Genomic DNA, 20,934 nt, shown 5'->3' with positions numbered 1-20,934 from the left:
CTAATATATGCTTTATTTGTTGACAAAAAATTGTCAACAATTAGATATTTGAAGGTTTGGTAAGGAGATTAACAAGCTTCAGAATGATCTTAATAGAATAGTTTAGTGTAGTAGTGTTTGCATTTTTGCACAAAACAGAGCAGGGTAACAAGCATATAAACTAAACTCTAGTTAGCTTGTCTATGCTCAGTTCTGTGTGGTGTAGATGCTTTAGTGTTTTCAATAGCACCACTAATCTATTAAACCACTCTATAGTTGATCTTTCTGGGAAGTAGATTGGGATTGGGATGCATATAGGTATTGGTCTTTTGTTTTTCTTATTCATCTTCAGTTTGCTTCTATCACAATATGGTGCTGAAGTTTATAGCATAACTTCTTCACAGCCATTAGCACCGGGACAAATTCTTGTCTCCCCTGGTCACCTTTTTGAATTGGGCTTCTTCGATGGTAGTAAGTACGTGGGGATATGGCACAAGAATATATCTCCTCGTAAAGTTGTATGGGTGGCCAACAGAGAAAAGCCTCTTACAGACACCTTGTCGAGTTTGAGAATCGGTAGCAATGGGAATCTGGAGCTTGTAGCTGGTAAACAAAATCCTGTCTGGTCAACTAATATTACTACTCAGGTGTCTTCATCTAATAGTACTTCAGCAGCTGCCCTTCTGCTAGAAAGTGGAGAATTAGTTGTCAAAAACAGTATGGGAGATGTTGTATGGCAGAGCTTTGATTATCCTAGTGACACAATCCTTCCAAGCATGTTGGTTGGATTTGATAGCAAATCTGGAAAGAGAAAGTTCTTGACTTCCTGGAAAGGTGATAATGATCCATCAGCGGGGATGTTCTTGGTTGGACTTGAATCACAGACGCCAACACAAGTGTTTATCTGGATTAATAATGGATCAACTCCCTATTGGAGAAGTGGTCCATGGGATAGAACAAAGTTCATTGGCCTACCAGAAATGGATCATCAATATCAAAGTGGATTTAAGCTTGACGATGATCCCATACTGGGGACAAAGTATTTCTCTTATACTTTGCTTGACAATACTATCTCATATCTTGATATCTCTTCCAAAGGATTATTGAACTTTATGCTTTCAGAAAATGGCTCCAACTGGTATCGTAACTGGGGGGCACCCGATAGCCCATGCGACAGATATGGAGTTTGTGGACCTTTTGGGGTTTGTACAACTTCTGAATCTCCAATGTGCAAGTGTTTGGAAAAGTTTGTACCCAAGTCAGATGAGGAATGGAGAAAACAAAACTGGACAGGAGGGTGTGTGAGGCAAACCAAATTGTTCTGTGACAGCAACACAAATAAGTCTGTCTCATCCAGAGGAAGAGATGGTTTTCAGAAGAGGGTAAGGTTGAAGGTACCAGATTTTCACGAATATATCACATCTTTGGAATCTGAAGACTGTAAGATGTATTGCCTAAATAATTGTCCTTGCCTGGCGTATGCATTTGTTAATAATATAGGGTGTTTGGTCTGGTCCAAAGACCTTATTGATATGCAGGAGTTTTCCTTTGGAGGAACAGACATTTTCATTCGCCTAGCACATGCAGACCTAGGTAAACAACATTATTGCAGCATTCTTGGATTAGCAGTATCTTTCTCTGTCTTGTGTTTTATGTACTCCAAATTCATTGATTGTTTAATTTTTTCTTTTCTTTTCAGGCGAAGGAAAGCAGATAAAATTAATTGCCAGCCTTGCAGCTATTTGTTTTATCAGTATATTGGGTTCCATTGTGTTCGGTTGGCACAGGTTGCAAAGGAACAAAAAGGGTAAGCAAATGAGTAGAGGGATTCAATTACTACATTAGGGAATGATAGAGGGATGCAATTAATCTAACTTTCTTGAGGGGTTGATATTGTTAAAATAATAAGAAGGTATTTAGGTAAGGTGGTTTGGACAAGAAATTTAGGACAGAGGATATGAAACAGAGTATCAAAGGAGGGCTTTTTGTGTTTTAGAAACAGAGGAGTTGTCTAGCAGATATCCATTTCTTGGTAACCTTGCTGTGATGGATTGATGAGCCAAACATGTAACTGCTTTGTTTCATTGGACTCTGAATTTCGTGGCTATATTTGCAGGAAAAAGGCAAGTAAAAACGAAGTACTTTGGATCGACTGGTACAACTGTGACCTCAACAGACCCTCTGCAAGAATATATAAGAGAACATGATCCGTCGGAGCTATTCATCTATGATTTTGATTGCATATTAGTTGCTACAAACACTTTCAGTAACACAAACAAACTTGGTGAAGGAGGATTTGGCCCAGTTTATAAGGTAACTATTTTCTTATACAAAATTTTCCCTAATGAAAATGTATTAGTACAACAGTTATAACTACAATTGCAAAATACCCACATGATTCCATGAATGCAATGATTAATTTGAGGACCTCATCTAGGGTAAGCTGCAAGATGGGAATGAAATAGCAGTAAAAAGGTTATCTAGTAGCTCTGGGCAAGGCATAGAAGAGTTCAAGAATGAGATGCTGTTGATCTACAAACTCCAACATAAAAATCTTGTTAAAATCTTGGGTTGCTGCGTTAAAGAGGATGAGAAGTTGCTAATTTATGAGTTCATGCCAAACAAAAGCTTGGATACTTTTCTATTCGGTTAGTTTCAGTAGTGATTTCTAATTGCTGCAATTTCTTACTGTTACCTCTCGTATCTTTTCAATATAGTTGGTAATCTCTACTATAGGCTCTTAATTATATCCTGAAGTTGGGCTGATGCAACATTATTATTTGTTCTATTCATAAAGTAAAATTCGATTTTAGCAATACAACTGTCTGCTAACATTATATGAATCAATTCATATGAACTAAATAATCATGGTACATAAAATCATGGAATTCTTTCAACCAATATATAGAGACTAACTGATTTTTAATTTGCCCCTATTTCAGTATTGTTTGAACAACGGTGCTAGTATTTTCTAGTAATTAAAGGCCAGATAGATAGTGATAGTCAATGTTTTCATTGGATAATGTATTGGATATGTGAATGACATTATTGGTTACTGATTAGATCCAACGAAAAGATCACTGCTTGATTGGGCCAAACGCTTCAACATAATTCAGGGTGTCGCTAGAGGACTTCTTTATCTTCATCATGATTCCTGTTTGAAGGTAATACATAGAGATTTGAAGGTCAGTAATATCCTATTGGATGAGAAAATGAATCCAAAAATTTCAGACTTTGGATTAGCACGCATAGTTGAAGGGGCACAGAATCTAGTGAATACTCGCAAGGTTGTGGGAACACTGTGAGTATCATTTCTTTCCAGTACTTGTAGTTTTTGTTTCTCCTCAAGTTATTAATGTTTAGCAGCGCCATTCATATTCTTGTACTCCTTTTGTTGAGTGTTTCTAAGATACTGAGATATTGGTTTTGGAGGGTAGAATGACAAAACTAGGACCGGTAATAACAGCTTTTCTGAATAGTGGAAGTGGGATAGCATGTTGGTAAATCAGAATGTAGGTCCTTCTAATTACAACATGGAATCTCATGTGGGTTAAAACTTAACCGAAGGTCTGTTACATCGAGTTTAGATATATTAGCTTTGTCATATTTTTCTTAAAACTGATACCATGAAGCAATTTTTCATTTTAATACTGTATGTATTGCCTGCAGTGGCTACATATCTCCAGAGTATGCCATGGGAGGGATATTTTCCGAAAAATCTGATGTGTACAGCTTTGGGGTCTTATTATTAGAGATTATTAGCGGCAGGAAGAATACCAGCTTCTATTACAACGAACAACAGCTAGGATTCCTACCTTATGTAAGTACACACGCTTAAGTATTAATATTTTATGAGTACTGTCTGTCTGATGAGCTTCAACAATTTATATGTAGATAAATGCAGCAATATAACAGTTTGAAACAATATATGAATTTTCTCAGGCATGGCACTTATGGAGCGAAGGCAGGGGATTGGATTTGGCAGATGAAGCATTGACTAGTTCATATTCCTATTCAGAATTGTTGAGATGCCTGCATATTGGGCTTCTTTGTGTACAAGACAATGCTGCAGATAGACCAACCATGGCAGATGTAGTTTTCATGCTAATTAGTAGTGTTACCGATGGTCCAGTACCCAAGCGGCCTATATTTACTTTCCAAAGCCCAGTCTGTGATCCCCAACCACAGTATGTAAATGCTTTCTCTGCAAATGAAGCTACCATTTCAATGATCGAAGGACGATAGATGATAGAAAATTGGTACATCATAATGCAATGACTTTTGATCATTCGAAACTGTTATTATACATATTGAATGTTTGCCTTCTGATGTAGAAACCAATCCTTTTTTTTTTTTCTTTCTCTTGGGACAGTTTTTGAAGGTTTCACAAAAGTAGACAATAGCTTGGCCAATCGTGGGATACATTGTTACTTAATTTGTTATATAATTATTAGAGATTGGAATAAATCCTTGGTTGGAAATAACATACTTATCGGAAAAATTGTTAATCTCTCCCATATACGTGGAATTACATCATCACGGACATAGTAACTATACAAGATTTGGAAAATCACATGGTTCCCAACAACCAATTCTAGTAATCTCACAAGCAGTCTTTGCCTCGTGAGCTCAGTGCCATTTTTCATAAAGCATTCTTATAGCTAGGTCATCCATCTGTCTTCTTCTTCTTCCACAATTGCGCAGCTAAGTTGGAATAAAAGGTTCCACATCATCAAGGGCATTATCAAAGGACCTTGAGCTGGCATATATATGCAACTACTGGACATACTTTTTCGAACAAATAAATTTTCCGACTTTGAGCTGGCACGAATTTTCCAAGGAACACAAGATCTTGCAAACACTCGCAGAGTTGTGGGAACATTGTAAGCATCATTTCTTCTCTACTAAGCTATTGATTTCAAAGCCATTGTGTGTCTTCAATTTATTTAGAAGAATATCGAACACCTCAATTGTTTATCTCTGTCTATGCACTGGCTATATGTCACCCGAGTACGTCATGGAAGGAATATTTTCTGAGAAATTTGATATCTTCAGTTTTGGAGTTAGAGATTGTTAGCAGCAGGAGGAACAGAAACCCTGATTATCATGAGAAACATCTAAACCTGATTGGTTATGTATGTGCCCTCCTTATATTGCATGGGAAATACCTCACTTCAGTCTTCTTCTATGTGGCATATTTCATAAAATCTTTGAATGTTTCTAAACAGAATTGTGGTGTTGAATACTTCTGTGTATTTCTCAAACAAGATTACAAGGCATATATATGCAACTACTGTTATTCTGATATCCTCACATCTAGGAGCTATTCTAGGTAAGCAAAACAAAGATAATAACTACAGAAGATTACAAGAGATTATCTACTCAATACAAGATAATTACATAATCAGTTAGGATCCTTTCCTTCAATACTCCCCCTCAAGTTAGGAGTGTAGATGTTGATCACTCCTAACTTGCGCAGCAACACAGTGAACTGATTCGAACTGAGGGGCTTGGTGAAGATATCCGATGGTTGCTGATTCGTCTTGACATGCATTGTTCGAACCAATCCCCTTTGCAGCTTCTCTCGTACAACATGACAATTGATCTCAATGTGTTTGGTCCTTTCATGAAACACGGGATTAGATGCTATGTGTATGGTTGCCTTGTTGTCACAAAACAACTTGACCGGTTGCACCTGTTTAACATTCAGATCATTCAAGAGGTATAACAACCAAGGAATCTCACAACAAGTGGTGGCCATAGACCGATACTCGGCTTCCACACTCGAACGTGAAACTGTTTGCTTCTTAGTCTTCCATGAAATGGGAGCATCTCCAAGAAAGATGCAATAGCCTGTTGTCAACCTCCTTGTGTCCTTGCAATGCGCCCAATCCGCATCGCAATATGCCTTTAATTCCAATGGTCTTGTAAAAGGTAGAAAAATCCCCTGACCCGGGGTTTGCTTGAGATATCGCAGCACTTTGTATGCTGCGTCCAAATGAGGCTGTCTTGGTTTGTCCATGAACTGACTGAGAATATGGACTGCGTACACAAGGTCTGGCCATGTGATGGTTAGATAAATGAAGCGTCCAACAAGCCTCATGTACTGAGATACATCTTCTATCAACTTCCCTTCTGCCTTCGTGAGAACGGTATTCTAATCAACTGGAAACGTTGAGGGTTTCGAGCCAAGAAAACCTGTGCCTTCAAGTATGTCCAGTGCATATTTTCTTTGACTCAACACAATGCCTCGTTTAGACCTTGCTACTTCCAATCCGAGGAAGTACTTCAGCTGCCCCATATCTTTCAACTTAAAACGACTTGATAAAAAATTCTTGGTTCTGGTGATGTCATCTAGACTATTGCATGCTAGAATCACATCATCTACATAAACCAACAAAGTTGTAAAGATACCTTCATGGTTTCGGACGAACAAAGAATAGTCAGACCATGATTGTCGAAAACCAGCGAACTTGAGTGCTGAGGAGAGCTTCAAGAACCATTGTCTGGAGGCTTGCTTCAAGCCGTATAATATGACTTGTGTAATTTACAAACTCTGTACTCCCCCTTTCGTTCAAAACCAGGTGGAAGTTGCATGTACACATCTTCATAAAGGTCCCTATTAAGGAATGCATTGTTCACGTCTAATTGGTGGAGATGCCAATTCTGTTGAGCTGCAAGACTGAGTAATAACCGGACTGTGGTGAGTTTGGCAACAGGCGCAAATATTTCCCGATAATCAAGACCTTCGACTTGGCTGTATCCTTTTGCAACTAACCGCGCTTTATACCTTTCAATGGTGCCATCTCTTGTACACCCATTTACAGCCAATTGGTTGTTTGTGGGCTGGAGGAGGAACTAGACTCCATGTATGATTGGCTTGTAGCGCTTGAATCTCAAGTTGCATAGCTTCTCTCCCTTTAGGATCTTTAACAGCCTGAGAAAAGGAAGTTGATTCTCTTGCAGAGAAAGATTAGTAGCAAAGGTTCTGTGAGAAGAAGAAAGGTTGGCATAAGAAAGAACCTGAGAGATACTATGAGCCGTACTAGGACAGTGAACCTCATCCGAAGAAGATGATGGAGCGGGTCGTGAGGGAAGGGCCACTTCAATGTGGAAGTCCTGCAATGCCGTGGGAATTTTGGTGGCACGAGTGGATTTGCGGAGATGTGGTGTAGCTAAAGTTGGAGGAGAAGGTGAGGAATGGTGTTCTGAGAGAATGGGAGAAGTATAATCTGTTGCGGTTTTAGAAGGAGAAGAGAGGAGATCAGTTGCAGCGAAAGTTTGAGAATTTGGAGGAAGAGAATTAGGTTCGGCAAAACTGGGAGAACTTGGAGGAGAAACTGACGTCAGAGACTCTTGTGTGGGATTTGAAGGAGAGATTGTAGGAGTTGAAGTGTGAAAAACATCATAATGAGGGGAATAAGTCAAAGAAGGGAACAAATTATTTTGAGGTGAAGAAGAAACAGAATTTGTTTTGAAAGGAAATTCTTGTTCAACAAAGACCACGTCATCCCTTGAAACTAGGGGTTGCTTGGTTGTCAAATCAGAGACTTTGTATCCCTTTTTCCCATTTGGATAGCCAACAAAAACGCATTCAGTTGACCTTGGATCAAATTTGGAAGGACGTGTAGGATGGGTGGACACAAAACATTTACAGCCAAAAACTTTTAAATGAGAATAATTAGGCTCCTTGTTAAAAAAAATTTCAAATGGTGTCTTACCTTGAAGATTTGGAGTTGGTGTCCTATTGATCAAGTAAGTCGCAGTGACGATTGCATCCCCCCAAAAAGATTTTGGCAAATGTGCTTGGAAAAGAAGGGCCATAGCAACGTTTAACAGATGTTGATGTTTGCGCTCAGCCACACCATCTTGTGGAGGTGTGTTGACGCAACTAGTTTGGTGAATGATGCCTTTAGAAGAATAAAAATTAGGGATGTTGAATTTGGGACCATTATCACTTCTAACAACCTTAACAATTTTACCAAACTGAGTTTCAGCTAAATGGATGAAATGGATGAGCAAAGTGCGTGCTTCAGATTTTTGTGCCACCAAATACACCCAAGTGCTATGTGAATGATCATCAACAATTGTCAAAAAATACTTTGCACCCGAATAAGTTGGAACACGATAACCACCCCAAATATCAACATGAATTAACTCAAAACAAGATGCACTACGATTGACACTCAAAGGAAAGGGTTGCCTAGTAAGTTTGGCTAAAGGAAAAATAGAACAAGAGTTTGAATCACAAGCTTTATTTGAAAGACAAGAAAATAATGATGAAACTTTATTTGAAGGATGGCCAATTCGTTGGTGCCACAAGGCATACGAGCTCGCATGAACCACATTGCATGTTCCTTCCCGTTGCAGATTGAGGCGGTAGAGTCCCTCCTTTTCAGTTCCCGTCCCAATCATCCTCCCCGATCGTAGATCTTGTATGAAACAGAGGTGTCTGAGAAAGATGGTAATATAGAAAGAGTCGGATTCTAGCCTACTCACTGAAATCAGATTAAGATAAAATAGCGGAACACAAAGACCGTTATGAAGAACAAAATGGGGAGAGAAAACAACGGTGCCAATATGAGTGACATGCATTGTGGTTCCATCAGGGAGTTTAACTTTTTGATTAGGTACTGATTTAAATGAGGTAAGAAAACTAGGACTGCAAACAATATGATCGCTAGCCCCACTATCTAGGATCCAAATTGGCTCTTTACTGTTTTGTGCAAGATGGTAGATTTTACCTAAAAGTTCCTCATAGTTTGAGATGTTAACGCCCAAATTGGCAGATGCAGGCTTTGTTTGAGTTATGAGTTGGTTGAGGAGATGTTGACACTCCTTTTTTGTGAATGGAAAATTGACAGAAGCAGCTTCCTTGTCACCATTCTGTGCCTTAACATGATTTTCCTTGGATCGAATTTGTCCACCTTCAGCAGCAGCATTATCATTCTTCCTTCTGCGACAATATGAGTAGGTGTGCCCTTTGCCCTCGTAGTATGTGCACTTCAAGTGTGCCCTGCAATACTGCGCAGTGTGATTATCCATCCCACACTTCTCACAAAATCTTGATGTTCCCGTATTAGGATTGAAGTTGCAGTTCTCTCCTCCTTTAGGATTGTAGGCTCTGTTCACTCGCTTGATTGCAAAGGCAGAAGATTCTAATGGAAGTGTGGATTTATTAGCGGCAGTTTCCGCCTGCTTCTCTTGGCGTAACACCATTGCATAAGCTTTGTTGAGATTGGGAAGAGGATCCATTCCTATTATGGTGTTGCGGGTTTGTGCGAAACTCTCATTTAGCCCCAGAAGAAATTTCATGGTCTTTTAAGTTTCAATGAAAGTCTTGACCTCCGTTTCAGCCTCACAGGTACAAGGAGGAAAGGAACAAAGAGCATCCTTTTCATCCCAAAGACCTTTGAGTTTCGCATAAAAGGAATTGACTGAGCTTGATCCTTGTTCACATCTATGTATAGCATTCTCTATATTGAACAACAAAACTGTATTAGTCTGAGAGAATCTCTCTTGCAATTCTAGCCACATACCTTGAGCATCCTTGCAATGAACAACGCTTTCGTGTAAAAGGAATTGACTGAGCTTGATCCTTGTTCACATCCATGTCTAGCATTCTCTATATTGAACAACAAAACTGTATTAGTCTGAGAGAATCTCTCTTGCAATTCTAGCCACATACCTCGAGCATCCTTGCAGTGAACAATGCTACTTTGATTCTCCTTTGACATGGCTGCCAGAAGCCAAATTTTGACAAGAGTGTTACATCGATCCCATTGGTTTTGTTCATCGGCGTTGTGCGCCGGTCGTTTCAGGGTTCCATCAATGAAACCCTTCTTGTTCTTGATAGTGAGCGCCATGTTCATTGATTGTGCCCACGTTGTGTAGTTATCTTCCATCAACGGTTGTGAGACAAGAATTGCCCCTAGTTGATCCGAATGATGGAGAAAGAGTGGGTGATTGGAATTCTCCCATGGTTTTGCAGTCCTGGAAGTGTTCGAACCCTTGTCTTGTCTGATGATCGAACGATCTTCGTCACCAGCCATGGGGTAATGGTTGTATTATGTTCTAAGGTCTCAAGAGTGTTGCTCTGATACCATAAACAGAATTGTGGTGTTGAATACTTCTATGTATTTCGCAAACAAGATTACAAGGCATATATATGCAACTACTGTTATTCTGATATCCTCACATCTAGGAGCTATTCTAGGTAAGCAAAACAAAAATAATAACTACAGAAGATTACAAGAGATTATCTACTCAATACAAGATAATTACAGAATCAGTTGGGATCATTTCCTTCAATATAGGGGTCATCATTTGGCCCGCGGGCCTAAAAGCCCATGGGCGCCCGCCCGGCCCAGTGGGCAAAAGCCCCGCCCCGCCCGGCCCGCAGAAAAGCCCATCTCGGCCTTGCCCATTGGGCACGAGGCAGGGCTAGGGCGGAGGGTTCAAAGCCCAGGCCCGGCCCGCGGCCCGGCCCGTTATATGCCCATTAAAGCTCGCCCGAAAGCCCATTCAATTTTTGTATTAATATATTTTTATGTAGTTATATTGAACTAATTATTGCATTAGGCCATATGTTTTTTTAATTTTGTATTTTATTTTGTTCAATAATTAACATATCATCATTTTTTCATAGGTTTTTGTATTTTTTTAACAAAATAATATGACATATAAATATAATGGGCTCGGCCCGGCCCTGCCCTAAAAAGCCCGTAAGGCCCTGGGCCCATGGGCGGCCCTGGGCCTTGATTTTTAAGAGAAGCCCGGCCCGAAAAATAAAAAATATATGTTTTGGCCTGGCCCGGCCCGGCCCGAGCCCATTAATTTTGGGCAGGGCTGCCCATTGACGACCCCTACTTCAATACATGCATGGCATTTGTGGAAGGAAGGCAGGGCCCTTGAGTTGAATGATGAAGCATTGGCAGCCTTGATCATTTTCCTCATCAGAAGTTACAAGATGCATACAGGTTGCGCTTATGTTCAAGACCATACCATGGATAAGCCAACAATACGAGATGTAATAATTGTCATGTTACTCAGTGAAACCGATCTTCCATGATCCACCTTTTGAGTAAACTACCTACAGATATTTATGACAAAAAAAAATCTGTAGGTAGTATCTTCAGTTTGGTTACCTAAACAGTAATCTCCCCTTTGTATGTCATATATTCACAATAGAAGGCCTGGATCTCGGACTCATTTCTAAAGTTTAGTCAAGATTACATGTATAGAACCAAAAAACCATCGTGTATTTGTAGTTTGCTTTCCTGTTTTCTTTCAGTTAATCAAAAAAAAAAAATATATATATATATATATATATCCTATATTAAAAACTGACACACATACAATATAACTAATTCAACCCCTGCACGTACATGTGTTTGAGCTTGTTTTGATTCGAGTTCCTTGCAAATTAACTAAGGGCCCGTTCAGTAACGTTTTACAAAGTCATTTTTGAAAAACTGTATTACAAAATGAAAATGGATAATCAAATTTTTCATTTTTAGGATTTGAATATGCGTGTAGTTGCAAAATTGTAAAAGAGTTTTACCAAAAATAAAAAAGTAAAAACATGTTTAATAGTATATCTAAAACTAAAAATAATGTCTTTTGTAAGATTATTCCTATCAAAACACCATCAACAAATTTTTGGTGAAGTTTATCTCTATCATCCATCAACGTTGTATGGATGTTTTCCAAACTTACTCATAAATTAAGAGTTGTATTTTGTGTATTTTATTATGAGTTTTTGGAATACGCCAGTTAAACGCGTTTTCATGCTTTTTTGATTTTGCAAAACATAAAACAGGTTTGGGAAACAGTACTGAACATGGCCTAAATAATCACCGGCATCATCCTGGTTAGCATGCAAGGTAGGTCAAAGCCTAAATGTAATATGAGAAAGAACAAGATAATCGAGTGCAATATATAACTTGAATCAACTGATCATATAACCGCACTTAGTATTGTACATCATGACTTACTCGTTCATAACGTGATAACTGATTGATAAGTGGCTCTTTAACTAAAGTAATTACATTAATTTTGAACTAAACAAGAATGCGACCTGTTTAGGTATTTTAAATGAAAAGCTACAACGGATGAATGAAGAAAGAATCCAAATGATTGGTTTATTAGTCGGTACCAAATGTAAACTGATAGAAAAGCGACTTCTGAAATTTTCCATCAGTTGGTCAGTGATGAAAATTATTATACAACGGATTGTATCGAAATAATTCAGCAGAGAATTCAGAACATGTGCACCACGTCCACGACCTTGGTTGGTAGCTTTAATTCCCCATTTTTTGCGGTTCATTCCAAACGTACTTTTTTTTGGGTGTGTTTATCGATTATCATGCGTGTTATCCAACAAGGGCTGCAATTTGCAAACTTGAATATTGAAAAGAATAAACATTAATTAGGTTGGATGTATGAAATTAGAGGAGGCTCTTATTATAATTCCGGATGTTATCTCATCACTTTTTGAAACGTAATGTCTAAAATATATTTCATTTCTTTTTGTATTATATTATGTAGTTTATTAAGCAAGGCTTGATGATGCAATATGTACTGCTCCTTGTTCACAATTTTGACCTTTGGGGCTGATCATCATACATTTGATAGACTAAACAGCTAAACTTTATTTTTTAGAAGTCATGTTTTCTAGATTTGATACAAAAGTGAAGACTTGTAGACACACTTACCTCTAAATTCCCTAATTCAAATACGACTCTTGATACTACAAGACAAAGCGCAACAACTATACATAAAATACGAATTCTGCACGTATGGCTTACATAGTCAATTGATACCTAGTTAAGGAAAAAGGAAAGGGTGCCAAATGAGTTTTAAAAACTTATGTACAGGGGGTTTAAGTTTTTATTATTATTATTATTATTATTATTTTATACGAACAAGAGGTTTAAGTTGAAGAGTACATAATTGGTGATCGTTAAATTAATAGTGAATTACGTGGTCACACTTAGAATCAGAGCATGATATTTTAACCGATCAATGTATTGGATATAATTTTCTTGCCTCAAACTTATTTTATCATTATATTCCAGTAATAAAAGTTAATCCAAATTAAGGGGGGTGCATTCATTTAAGAGTCTATAAGATTTTTTTTGTATTTTAGAAGTTTATGGGTATTCAACTGAGCGACCTCGATTGCGAAACCTAGGGTTTCGATTGCTGGAGGCGGCGATCTCACGGTCCCCAGACCAAGCGGTGACGGGACAGCGACGGCGAGGGCAAGGAGCGGCGGCGTTGCAGTCCTCTGGATTCTTTAGATTGGTGTTTCAAAGAGAAAGCTTGCGATGCTCTAATCTGCGGCAGTTTCGGGTGTGGCGGTTCAGGGTGCAGACCTGGGGCCGGAGAGGTTCGTCTCAGCGGTGGGGATTGCATTCGCGTCAAGGCTCTGTGCTTTGGGGCGGCTTTTTGTGCGGTGATCCAGGGGTAACTGACCTCGGCGACAGGGCTTGATCTTCACCGAACATCAGTGATGATGGAGCAACGGGGCCGGCCACCGGATTGATGAGGGGAGGCTGCTCTCTCGATGGTTGATAGCAGGTCTATCTGGGAAGAGTGGTGGATGGAGGTGGGCTTTGGCCATGGGCCTAGTCTGGCTGGGCTGCTGTTCTGTGGTCTGGTTGGGCTAGCCTACCCTCCTTTTCTCCTTTTTCTGTTAGTTTGGGAATGTTGTGGACCTTTGGGGAGTGGCAAAGCCCAATTTTATTTTGTTGCTTTGAATAAGTGCTCTTACCTTGTCTAACCGTGGTCGTAGCCGTATACTGGTTGATGAGTGGCGATGTACACCAGAAAGGTCTTAGGCGTCAAAGCTTGTCAAGTTAGTGGCACTGATTTAGGGTTGGATAGGTGTAGGGGTTGTTTAATTTCTGCATTTTCTTTTTTAGTTTGTTTGTTTTGTTATTTGTCATTCTGATTATGCAGTTTGATTGGCTGCTCTGTGCAGTCTGTATTGTGCTTGATTTTGTACTATGAGTGGTTCTTGTAGCCCTCTAGCTTGACGCAGTGACGTCGTAATATATTGGAACCTGATTCATTTTCCCTCAAAAAAAAAAAACTGAGACTTTAAATAGTCCTTTAAAATCTTGATGTATTCAATTAAGATTTAAAACTATCCATTTAACTATGCTGATATTCAAAAGTATACGGATTTTTAAGGATTTCATTAAATGCTAGATTTTGGAGGATTTTATAGTGTTTTTTATACATATCAAAACTCTAAAACAATCCAACCACTTCCCAAAAGATTCTTTCTCACTCAAAAAATGAAGAAGGTCTTCACCAAAAAAAAAAGAAAAAGAAAAAGCAACTAAGCAAGTCTCAATATGTGACACTCATCTAATAATTTTTTATTTTAATTTTATCACTATAGCTCTAGAAGTCTTAATCGTTCTAGCTAATTAAGCTCACTTTCAATGGTATTATTAAGATGATACATACACACATGATTCTTTTGTAAATTAGATATGAAATAAATTATGTCATTAGTTTACTACTTTATTTTTTGTGTAACATTTTGGCTAGTTAATTTTCTCTTATTGTTCATATATCATTATACACAAGATAAAGAATGGTAGATTGTCATATCATTATAGTTGAATCCATACATTCATTACTTAATTAAAGAAGAAGAAGGAAAAAAAATTAACCTACCAAAAACATCATAAAGATTTGTAAAATCTAAACAAATACTAGTAAATTAATCTATTATAATCAATCAGAGTCCATATAGAATTTAAACAAACCGTGGATTAAATAAATCCATGGATTATAAAAATTCAAATAATCCATGGATTAAGTAAATTCATGGATTTAGTAGAATACATAGATGTAGTGGAGACTCCTGATATTATTTTGGGATGTTCTCTTGATATTGTAATATGGGGTTCAGGCTCTATGTCCCCCCTTAATTTGTATTATGCAGTTTTATTAATCAAGACTTGAGGGCAGTCGCACCAGCCCATTTAAAAAAAAAAAAATCAAACAAAATTTTTTAAAATCTGAACTGAATAGTACACCCGCTTAAGTTGAGAAAGAATATAAATTTTGGGCAAATCAACCGAGCTTTTCTTGGAAAACTATATTCAAATCTTGAGCAAAATCAAGTTAGACTAGGAAAGAATCCAAGTAACTGCCATATTTTAAATGCCTTCAAACCCAACGTTATATATGGTATGTTTCTTTTCACTGCCTTATTTAAATGCATATGAAAGAGTGAAAGACCAACAAAAATAAATTCATAAAGAGCCACTGCCAGAGTAGCTCTCTTTCCCTTGGCGGCTTTGCCTATCAATTGCATATAATAATACTACCTACCATATATGTCTTCTTCAAAATGAACAACCCAAATTACTCCCCTATGCTTTTCACCAACAATGAGAGATTTAGCAAAGCCCCATTGCTTTTCCACCGTTATTCTTCTCCTCACTTTACTCTCTTTCTTCTCCGTTGCCAAATCCAAAGACACCTTGTCTGCAACTGAATCTCTCGGACCAAACCAGACCCTCGTCTCCGCCGGTGAGGTTTTCGAATTGGGTTTCTTCGAGCTAGGCACAGACTCAAGATGGTACCTGGGCATATGGTACAAGAAAATCGAACAAAGAACTGTTGTTTGGGAAGCCAACAGAAACAACCCGCTCCCAAACAACTCATCCAGTCTCAAAATTGGTTACGATGGAAAACTTTCTCTTGTGGATGAATCCGGAAACGTTTCTTGGTCCAGCAATCAATCACAATTTGTTGGCGTCTCTAAAAATCCAATCCTGCAGCTTTTGGACTCCGGCAATTTGGTCCTCAAAGAAGCAAATGATATCAGCCCTAACAAGTTTCTCTGGCAGAGCTTCGACTATCCCACAGACACTTTGTTGCCGGAGATGAAGCTTGGATGGAACTTGAATACTAGTTTGGACAGATACATATCGTCATGGAAAACTCCAGAAGACCCTTCTACAGGTGATTACTCCTTCAAGATCGACTACCACGGTTTCCCGGAGGTTTTCCTCCGGCAGAAACAGTCCATAATATACCGGAGCGGGCCCTGGAATGGACTGAGATTTAGCGGCGTTCCAGAGATGAACGCCGGTAATGGTATTGGTTTCAACTTCGTTGTAAATGATGAGGAAGTGTACTACTCGTTTTCGGAACAAGGCAATGAAACTAATCCAGCTCTGAATTCAAGGCTGATCGTAGCTCCCTCCGGCAACATCCAACGGCTGACGTGGATCGAGAGCAGCAAGGTCTGGAATAAGTACTGGTTCGCTCCCAAGGACCAATGCGACAGTTACAGAGAGTGCGGGCCCTACGGTGTCTGCGACGCCAACGCTTCGCCAGTGTGTAAGTGCATGAAGGGGTTCCAACCTAAGAACCCTTCGGCATGGAGCTTGAGAGATGGCTCCGACGGGTGTGAGCGAGAGACGGAGCTGGAGTGTGGGAATAAGGACAAGTTTATGAAGGTGGAGAATGTGAAGCTGCCGGAGAGCGGCGGAGCGGTGGTGGACATGGGGATGAGTTTGGAGGAGTGTAAGGTGAAGTGTTTGGGGAACTGCTCGTGTAGTGGTTATTCAAGGGCGAGGATTCAGAATGGAGGAAGTGGATGTGTGATGTGGTTTGGGGAGTTGATGGATATGAGGAGTTATGCCGACGGCGGGCAAGAGTTCTATCTCCGGTTAGCAGCTTCTGAACTAGGTACCACCTTCTTCTTCCTCTACTTTCTTTCTTTACTATTATCATAACTATCATCTTTTTTTTTTTTTTTAATAAGATTATCGTTCATGTTAATGTTAGTTTAGTACATTTAGAATTTTGAGATTATATTCACCAGAACACTCATAGAATTAAGTAGCATTAGATTGAAATCTTATTTGGTTCAAATTAGGAGTTAAAATAGTCATTGATTTCTTGAGTAGTACTGTCTGAACTCTTGAGGGTGATGGTCGAATTTCTTGAAAATATTTACAGAGTATGTGAATTTTCAAAGAATTTAATGTTGACTACAGGTCTCCAAAAGAGTTCGACCAATTGAAGTCATTTTCAACAAGTTTCTAGTCATTTTATAGTGTATTATTAAAGGAAAAAATGACACCCATGAACATCATATATAACATTGTAGCCAGTCGGTAACTAACAAAAAAGTAAACTAGAAAAACAAATTGTGGAACATCCTCCTCTCTTTTTCACTTCCTTAATATATATCCTCGAAATTAAGGAGAAGTTCTTGACCCATCGATGACGTTTCAGCCTGGGGTAGGGGGAGAATTTTCAGTAAGACTAGTAGGATTGGTTTGAATGCTAAAATTTTATTTTGTTCAAATAAGACGAAGGGTCCACAGATCTAGTGTGCTATATGGCACGGCCGTCCCACCTAATACCAACTATCAGTTTTAATTAACAGTTAGCCTGCAGACAAAGAACTTATGGAACTATATGAGGAACAAAATAATAAGGGAAATAATTACATGGAAGTGTGACTCAATATTTGTCAATTTCATGAAATTGGACCACTTTTGTTGTGATGCTTTCACATAAAACATTTATCATTTGGTGGTAGACAAAGAGATGAAGGTGACTCATGCTTGGAATTATTTGTTTCTTGGTGACTGGAAAAGGCTCCACTCAATCACCGGTAGTTGCGTGATCTAAGCCAGAAATCTAAGCAAAGTTGAGTTTTGGAGTCATATTTCTCTTCTAACTGCTTTCTTGGACGGTCACTTGGCCACATGGAATCATGAATAAACGTTTTGGCAGATTAGGGAAAATCTGAACGTTCGTTGGCCGACATTTTTGACTTGGTTTAGGTTTTGCGGAGCTAGAGCCGGCGGTCCTTTTCGTTCTCTGCTTTGGACAAATTATACCATGGCAAATGGTTTAAAACTTTAAATATTAGAAGCGGGACAATAATACGGTGGGAGCCTACAAATAAAGGGCATAGAAATTGAACATTTTCTTTTACCGGTCCAATGTGATAGTTTCCGACAATTTTATACTTTGAAAATAGGACTTTAAAACCCGTTTTTCAAATATGAGTCTTTTGCATTCTTCGAGAGAATGAATAGTCAAGACTTTCTCCTCAATACAGAGTTCGTTCATCTTCATCAAGTCGGATTGGAAAGTTTTAATTTAGAGACAACACGTAGAAGTTCACCCGCTGCTAATTTAATTTGTTTGTCTATTGAACTTTCTCCTAGTGTATTTGAATAAATTTGTCGAACACCTAGTTACGATGCTTTTAGAAAAAAAATACAACGACATATAAATTGGAACTTGCTGAGAGGCTTGATGGATTTGATGGGTGAACAAAATTTGAAATGGAGGTGGTTGTCTGTACCATACTATTCACTGCCCCAATGAGTCCGTAAAGTTTCGTTTGGGCCGTACTTTTGTTTAATACGAGAGCACCTCTGTAAACCTCATGCGATGAGAAATTCAAATAGGTTTAGTAAATGTCTAATGTCAGAGATCTAATAATCTTGCCATTGATTCATTTATGTTCATAGCTGTTACTGTCTACCAATTATATGGACAATGAAAGAAATGTGGGTCAATTTTATTGGTGGGTAGGTATGATTCCACATCAATTTGGTGTCTTGGTACCCCTTTGCATGTAATTGATCTTGTACATATTTTTACTCATGCTGCCAATCAAAAACAGTAAATGTGGAGTCTGATCACCAGCACTAATCAAATTAAACTTGTAAACTTATGATCCGTAACATGTGCACAGTAAATTGTAACAAGATTCAGTGTCACTAACCACTTGTATGATAATTTGATTCCAGATGGTGATGGGAAAACAAAAATAATTATGATCGTCGGCATTGTAGTTGGTATTGCCGTTCTGCTATCAGCTGGTCTTATTATCTGTTTTGTGCGGAGGAGGAGGAATTCGGGTAGCACTTTAAATAGGAGGGAATCAAAAGGTACAAAAGGAAGTTCTATACATGTTCAACAAGTGAAAACCTAGCTAACAAACATATTTACCAAATTTTTGTTTTTCTATGTTTTGCTTACTTCTGAACAGGTCCGCTTGAAAGAAGCCAGGATTTTCTGCTAAACAGTGTGGTAGTCTCAAGTAAGAAGGATCACTACTCTGGTGACAGGAGCAATGATGACCTAGAGTTGCCTTTGTTTGATTTCAGCTCTGTAGTAGCGGCTACGGACAACTTTTCTGATGAAAATAAACTGGGACAAGGAGGTTTCGGTTGTGTTTACAAGGTAAATATTATGTTACAAATCACTAGAATCTTAAAAGAATTTGCAAATGCACAGAAAGAGGTAACATGGCATGGTTATCTGGGGCTAATGCAGGGGTTGGTCGAAGGTCAAGAGATCGCTGTGAAGAGACTTTCAAAAAACTCTGGACAAGGAACTGAAGAATTCAAAAACGAAGTAAAGTTAATTGCAAGGCTTCAACACAGAAATCTTGTTCGATTGCTCGGTTGCTGCGTTGATGTGGATGAAAAGATGCTGATTTACGAATACATGGAAAATAAAAGCCTCGATTCTTTTTTATTCGGTTAGTGCATGCCTCAACTTCACCTTTATTTAATAGCTGCAGTTCTTTAATTTTCTACATACAAACCAATTTGAGTTGGAATGTAGTTTTAAGTTGCAAATGGTTGTAGATAAAGCGAAAAGGTATTTGCTGGATTGGCAAAAGCGTTTCAACATTATATGTGGGATTGCTCGAGGACTTCTTTATCTTCATCAGGATTCGAGATTCAGGATCATCCATAGGGACCTCAAGGCTAGCAACATTCTGCTTGATGGAGAATTGGACCCCAAGATATCGGACTTTGGAATGGCAAGAATATTTGGTCAGGATCAGACAGAAGCCAATACAAAAAAAGTAGTGGGAACATAGTGAGTACCATACTAAGCTTTCAATTTCAATAAATCATGCTTAGACCATACATACTAATTTGACTTTATCGATGATCTGCAGTGGCTATATGTCTCCTGAATACGCAATGGATGGCCTCTTCTCAATCAAGTCAGATGTATTTAGTTTTGGTGTTCTAGTGTTGGAGATTGTTAGTGGTCAAAAGAACAGAGGATTTTATTATTCAAACAATGAGCTAAACCTCCTAGGACATGTAAGTGAAACAACATCATGAGCATATTGTAATGTCATTTAATTTTATAACTACTAACAAAGAAATGCTATGAATTGTTGCAGGCTTGGGAGTTATGGAATGAAGGTCGTGCATTGGATATAATAGATTCTTCGGTTGGTGCTTCATTTTCGGAATCTGAGGTGTTGAGATGCATGCAGGTTGGGCTTTTATGCGTCCAAGAGCGTGCAGAAGATAGGCCTACAATGTCCTCTGTGGTTCTGATGTTAAGTAGTGAAAATGCACCACTACCGCAGCCTAAAAACCCCGGTTTTTGCCTAGGAAAGAAACCAGAAACAGAGTCATCCTCAAGCAAGCAAGACGAGTCATTCACTGTAAACCAAGTAACTATCACAATATTAGATCCTAGGTAGTGTAAGGTATAATCTTCATCATCTAGCATAGCTTATATATCTGTATATCACACAAAAGATCACAATTTTCTTGTGTATAAACGGATCATCTACAAGGCAACATAGAAGAGAAATCCTTGTTTCACTGTACAATCTGATTTTAATTGTGAAAAAAAGATGTGTTTAGTAATCTTGGTCTGACTACTGATATCACCCCCAAGAGTTGAAACTTCTCACATTAAATTTGCAAGGCTCAATTGTCAACATTAGCATGAAGACAGAAGAAGACTTTTGACAAATAGCCTTAGTTCCATGAAGCGACCGTCTTTTATCATATCCAGAAGATAGGTGCTGCGCAATTTATTATTCATTCAAGTTTAGATTTAATTAGTAAGAAAGTTTAGTATCAACATGGGAAATGCCCTCTCTAATATTGTTTATTATTACTAATT

The 20,934-nt window shown here is 38.5% G+C and overlaps 2 protein-coding genes across 3 annotated transcripts; both read left to right on the top strand.

Moving 5' to 3' along the window:
* The first annotated feature begins 66 nt into the window (after window positions 1-66).
* Window positions 67-4,446, top strand: LOC121048747 (G-type lectin S-receptor-like serine/threonine-protein kinase At1g61370). 2 transcript variants are annotated; one of them, XM_040506302.1, is made up of 8 exons: window positions 887-1,018; window positions 1,102-1,572; window positions 1,679-1,786; window positions 2,096-2,292; window positions 2,417-2,627; window positions 3,043-3,280; window positions 3,649-3,799; window positions 3,922-4,446. In XM_040506302.1, the coding sequence occupies exons 1-8, from the start codon at window positions 895-897 to the stop codon at window positions 4,222-4,224; spliced, it is 1,803 nt and encodes a 600-aa protein (XP_040362236.1). In that variant the 5' UTR covers window positions 887-894; the 3' UTR covers window positions 4,225-4,446. The 2 variants fall into 2 exon arrangements, with proteins under 2 accessions (XP_024199737.2, XP_040362236.1); XM_024343969.2 differs by having other exon boundaries at window positions 67-1,572.
* A 10,864-nt stretch (window positions 4,447-15,310) lies between these two features.
* On the top strand, window positions 15,311-20,632 carry LOC112166043 (receptor-like serine/threonine-protein kinase SD1-8). The gene is made up of 7 exons (XM_024302795.2): window positions 15,311-16,704; window positions 18,795-18,935; window positions 19,037-19,230; window positions 19,324-19,531; window positions 19,641-19,878; window positions 19,961-20,111; window positions 20,195-20,632. The coding sequence occupies exons 1-7, from the start codon at window positions 15,396-15,398 to the stop codon at window positions 20,501-20,503; spliced, it is 2,550 nt and encodes an 849-aa protein (XP_024158563.1). The 5' UTR covers window positions 15,311-15,395; the 3' UTR covers window positions 20,504-20,632.
* Window positions 20,633-20,934: the final 302 nt, after the last annotated feature.

The sequence above is a fragment of the Rosa chinensis genome, chromosome 5 (assembly GCF_002994745.2).
Source record: "Rosa chinensis cultivar Old Blush chromosome 5, RchiOBHm-V2, whole genome shotgun sequence".
Classification (NCBI taxonomy): Eukaryota; Viridiplantae; Streptophyta; class Magnoliopsida; order Rosales; family Rosaceae; genus Rosa; species Rosa chinensis.
This window is presented reverse-complemented; position numbering and strand designations above follow the sequence as displayed.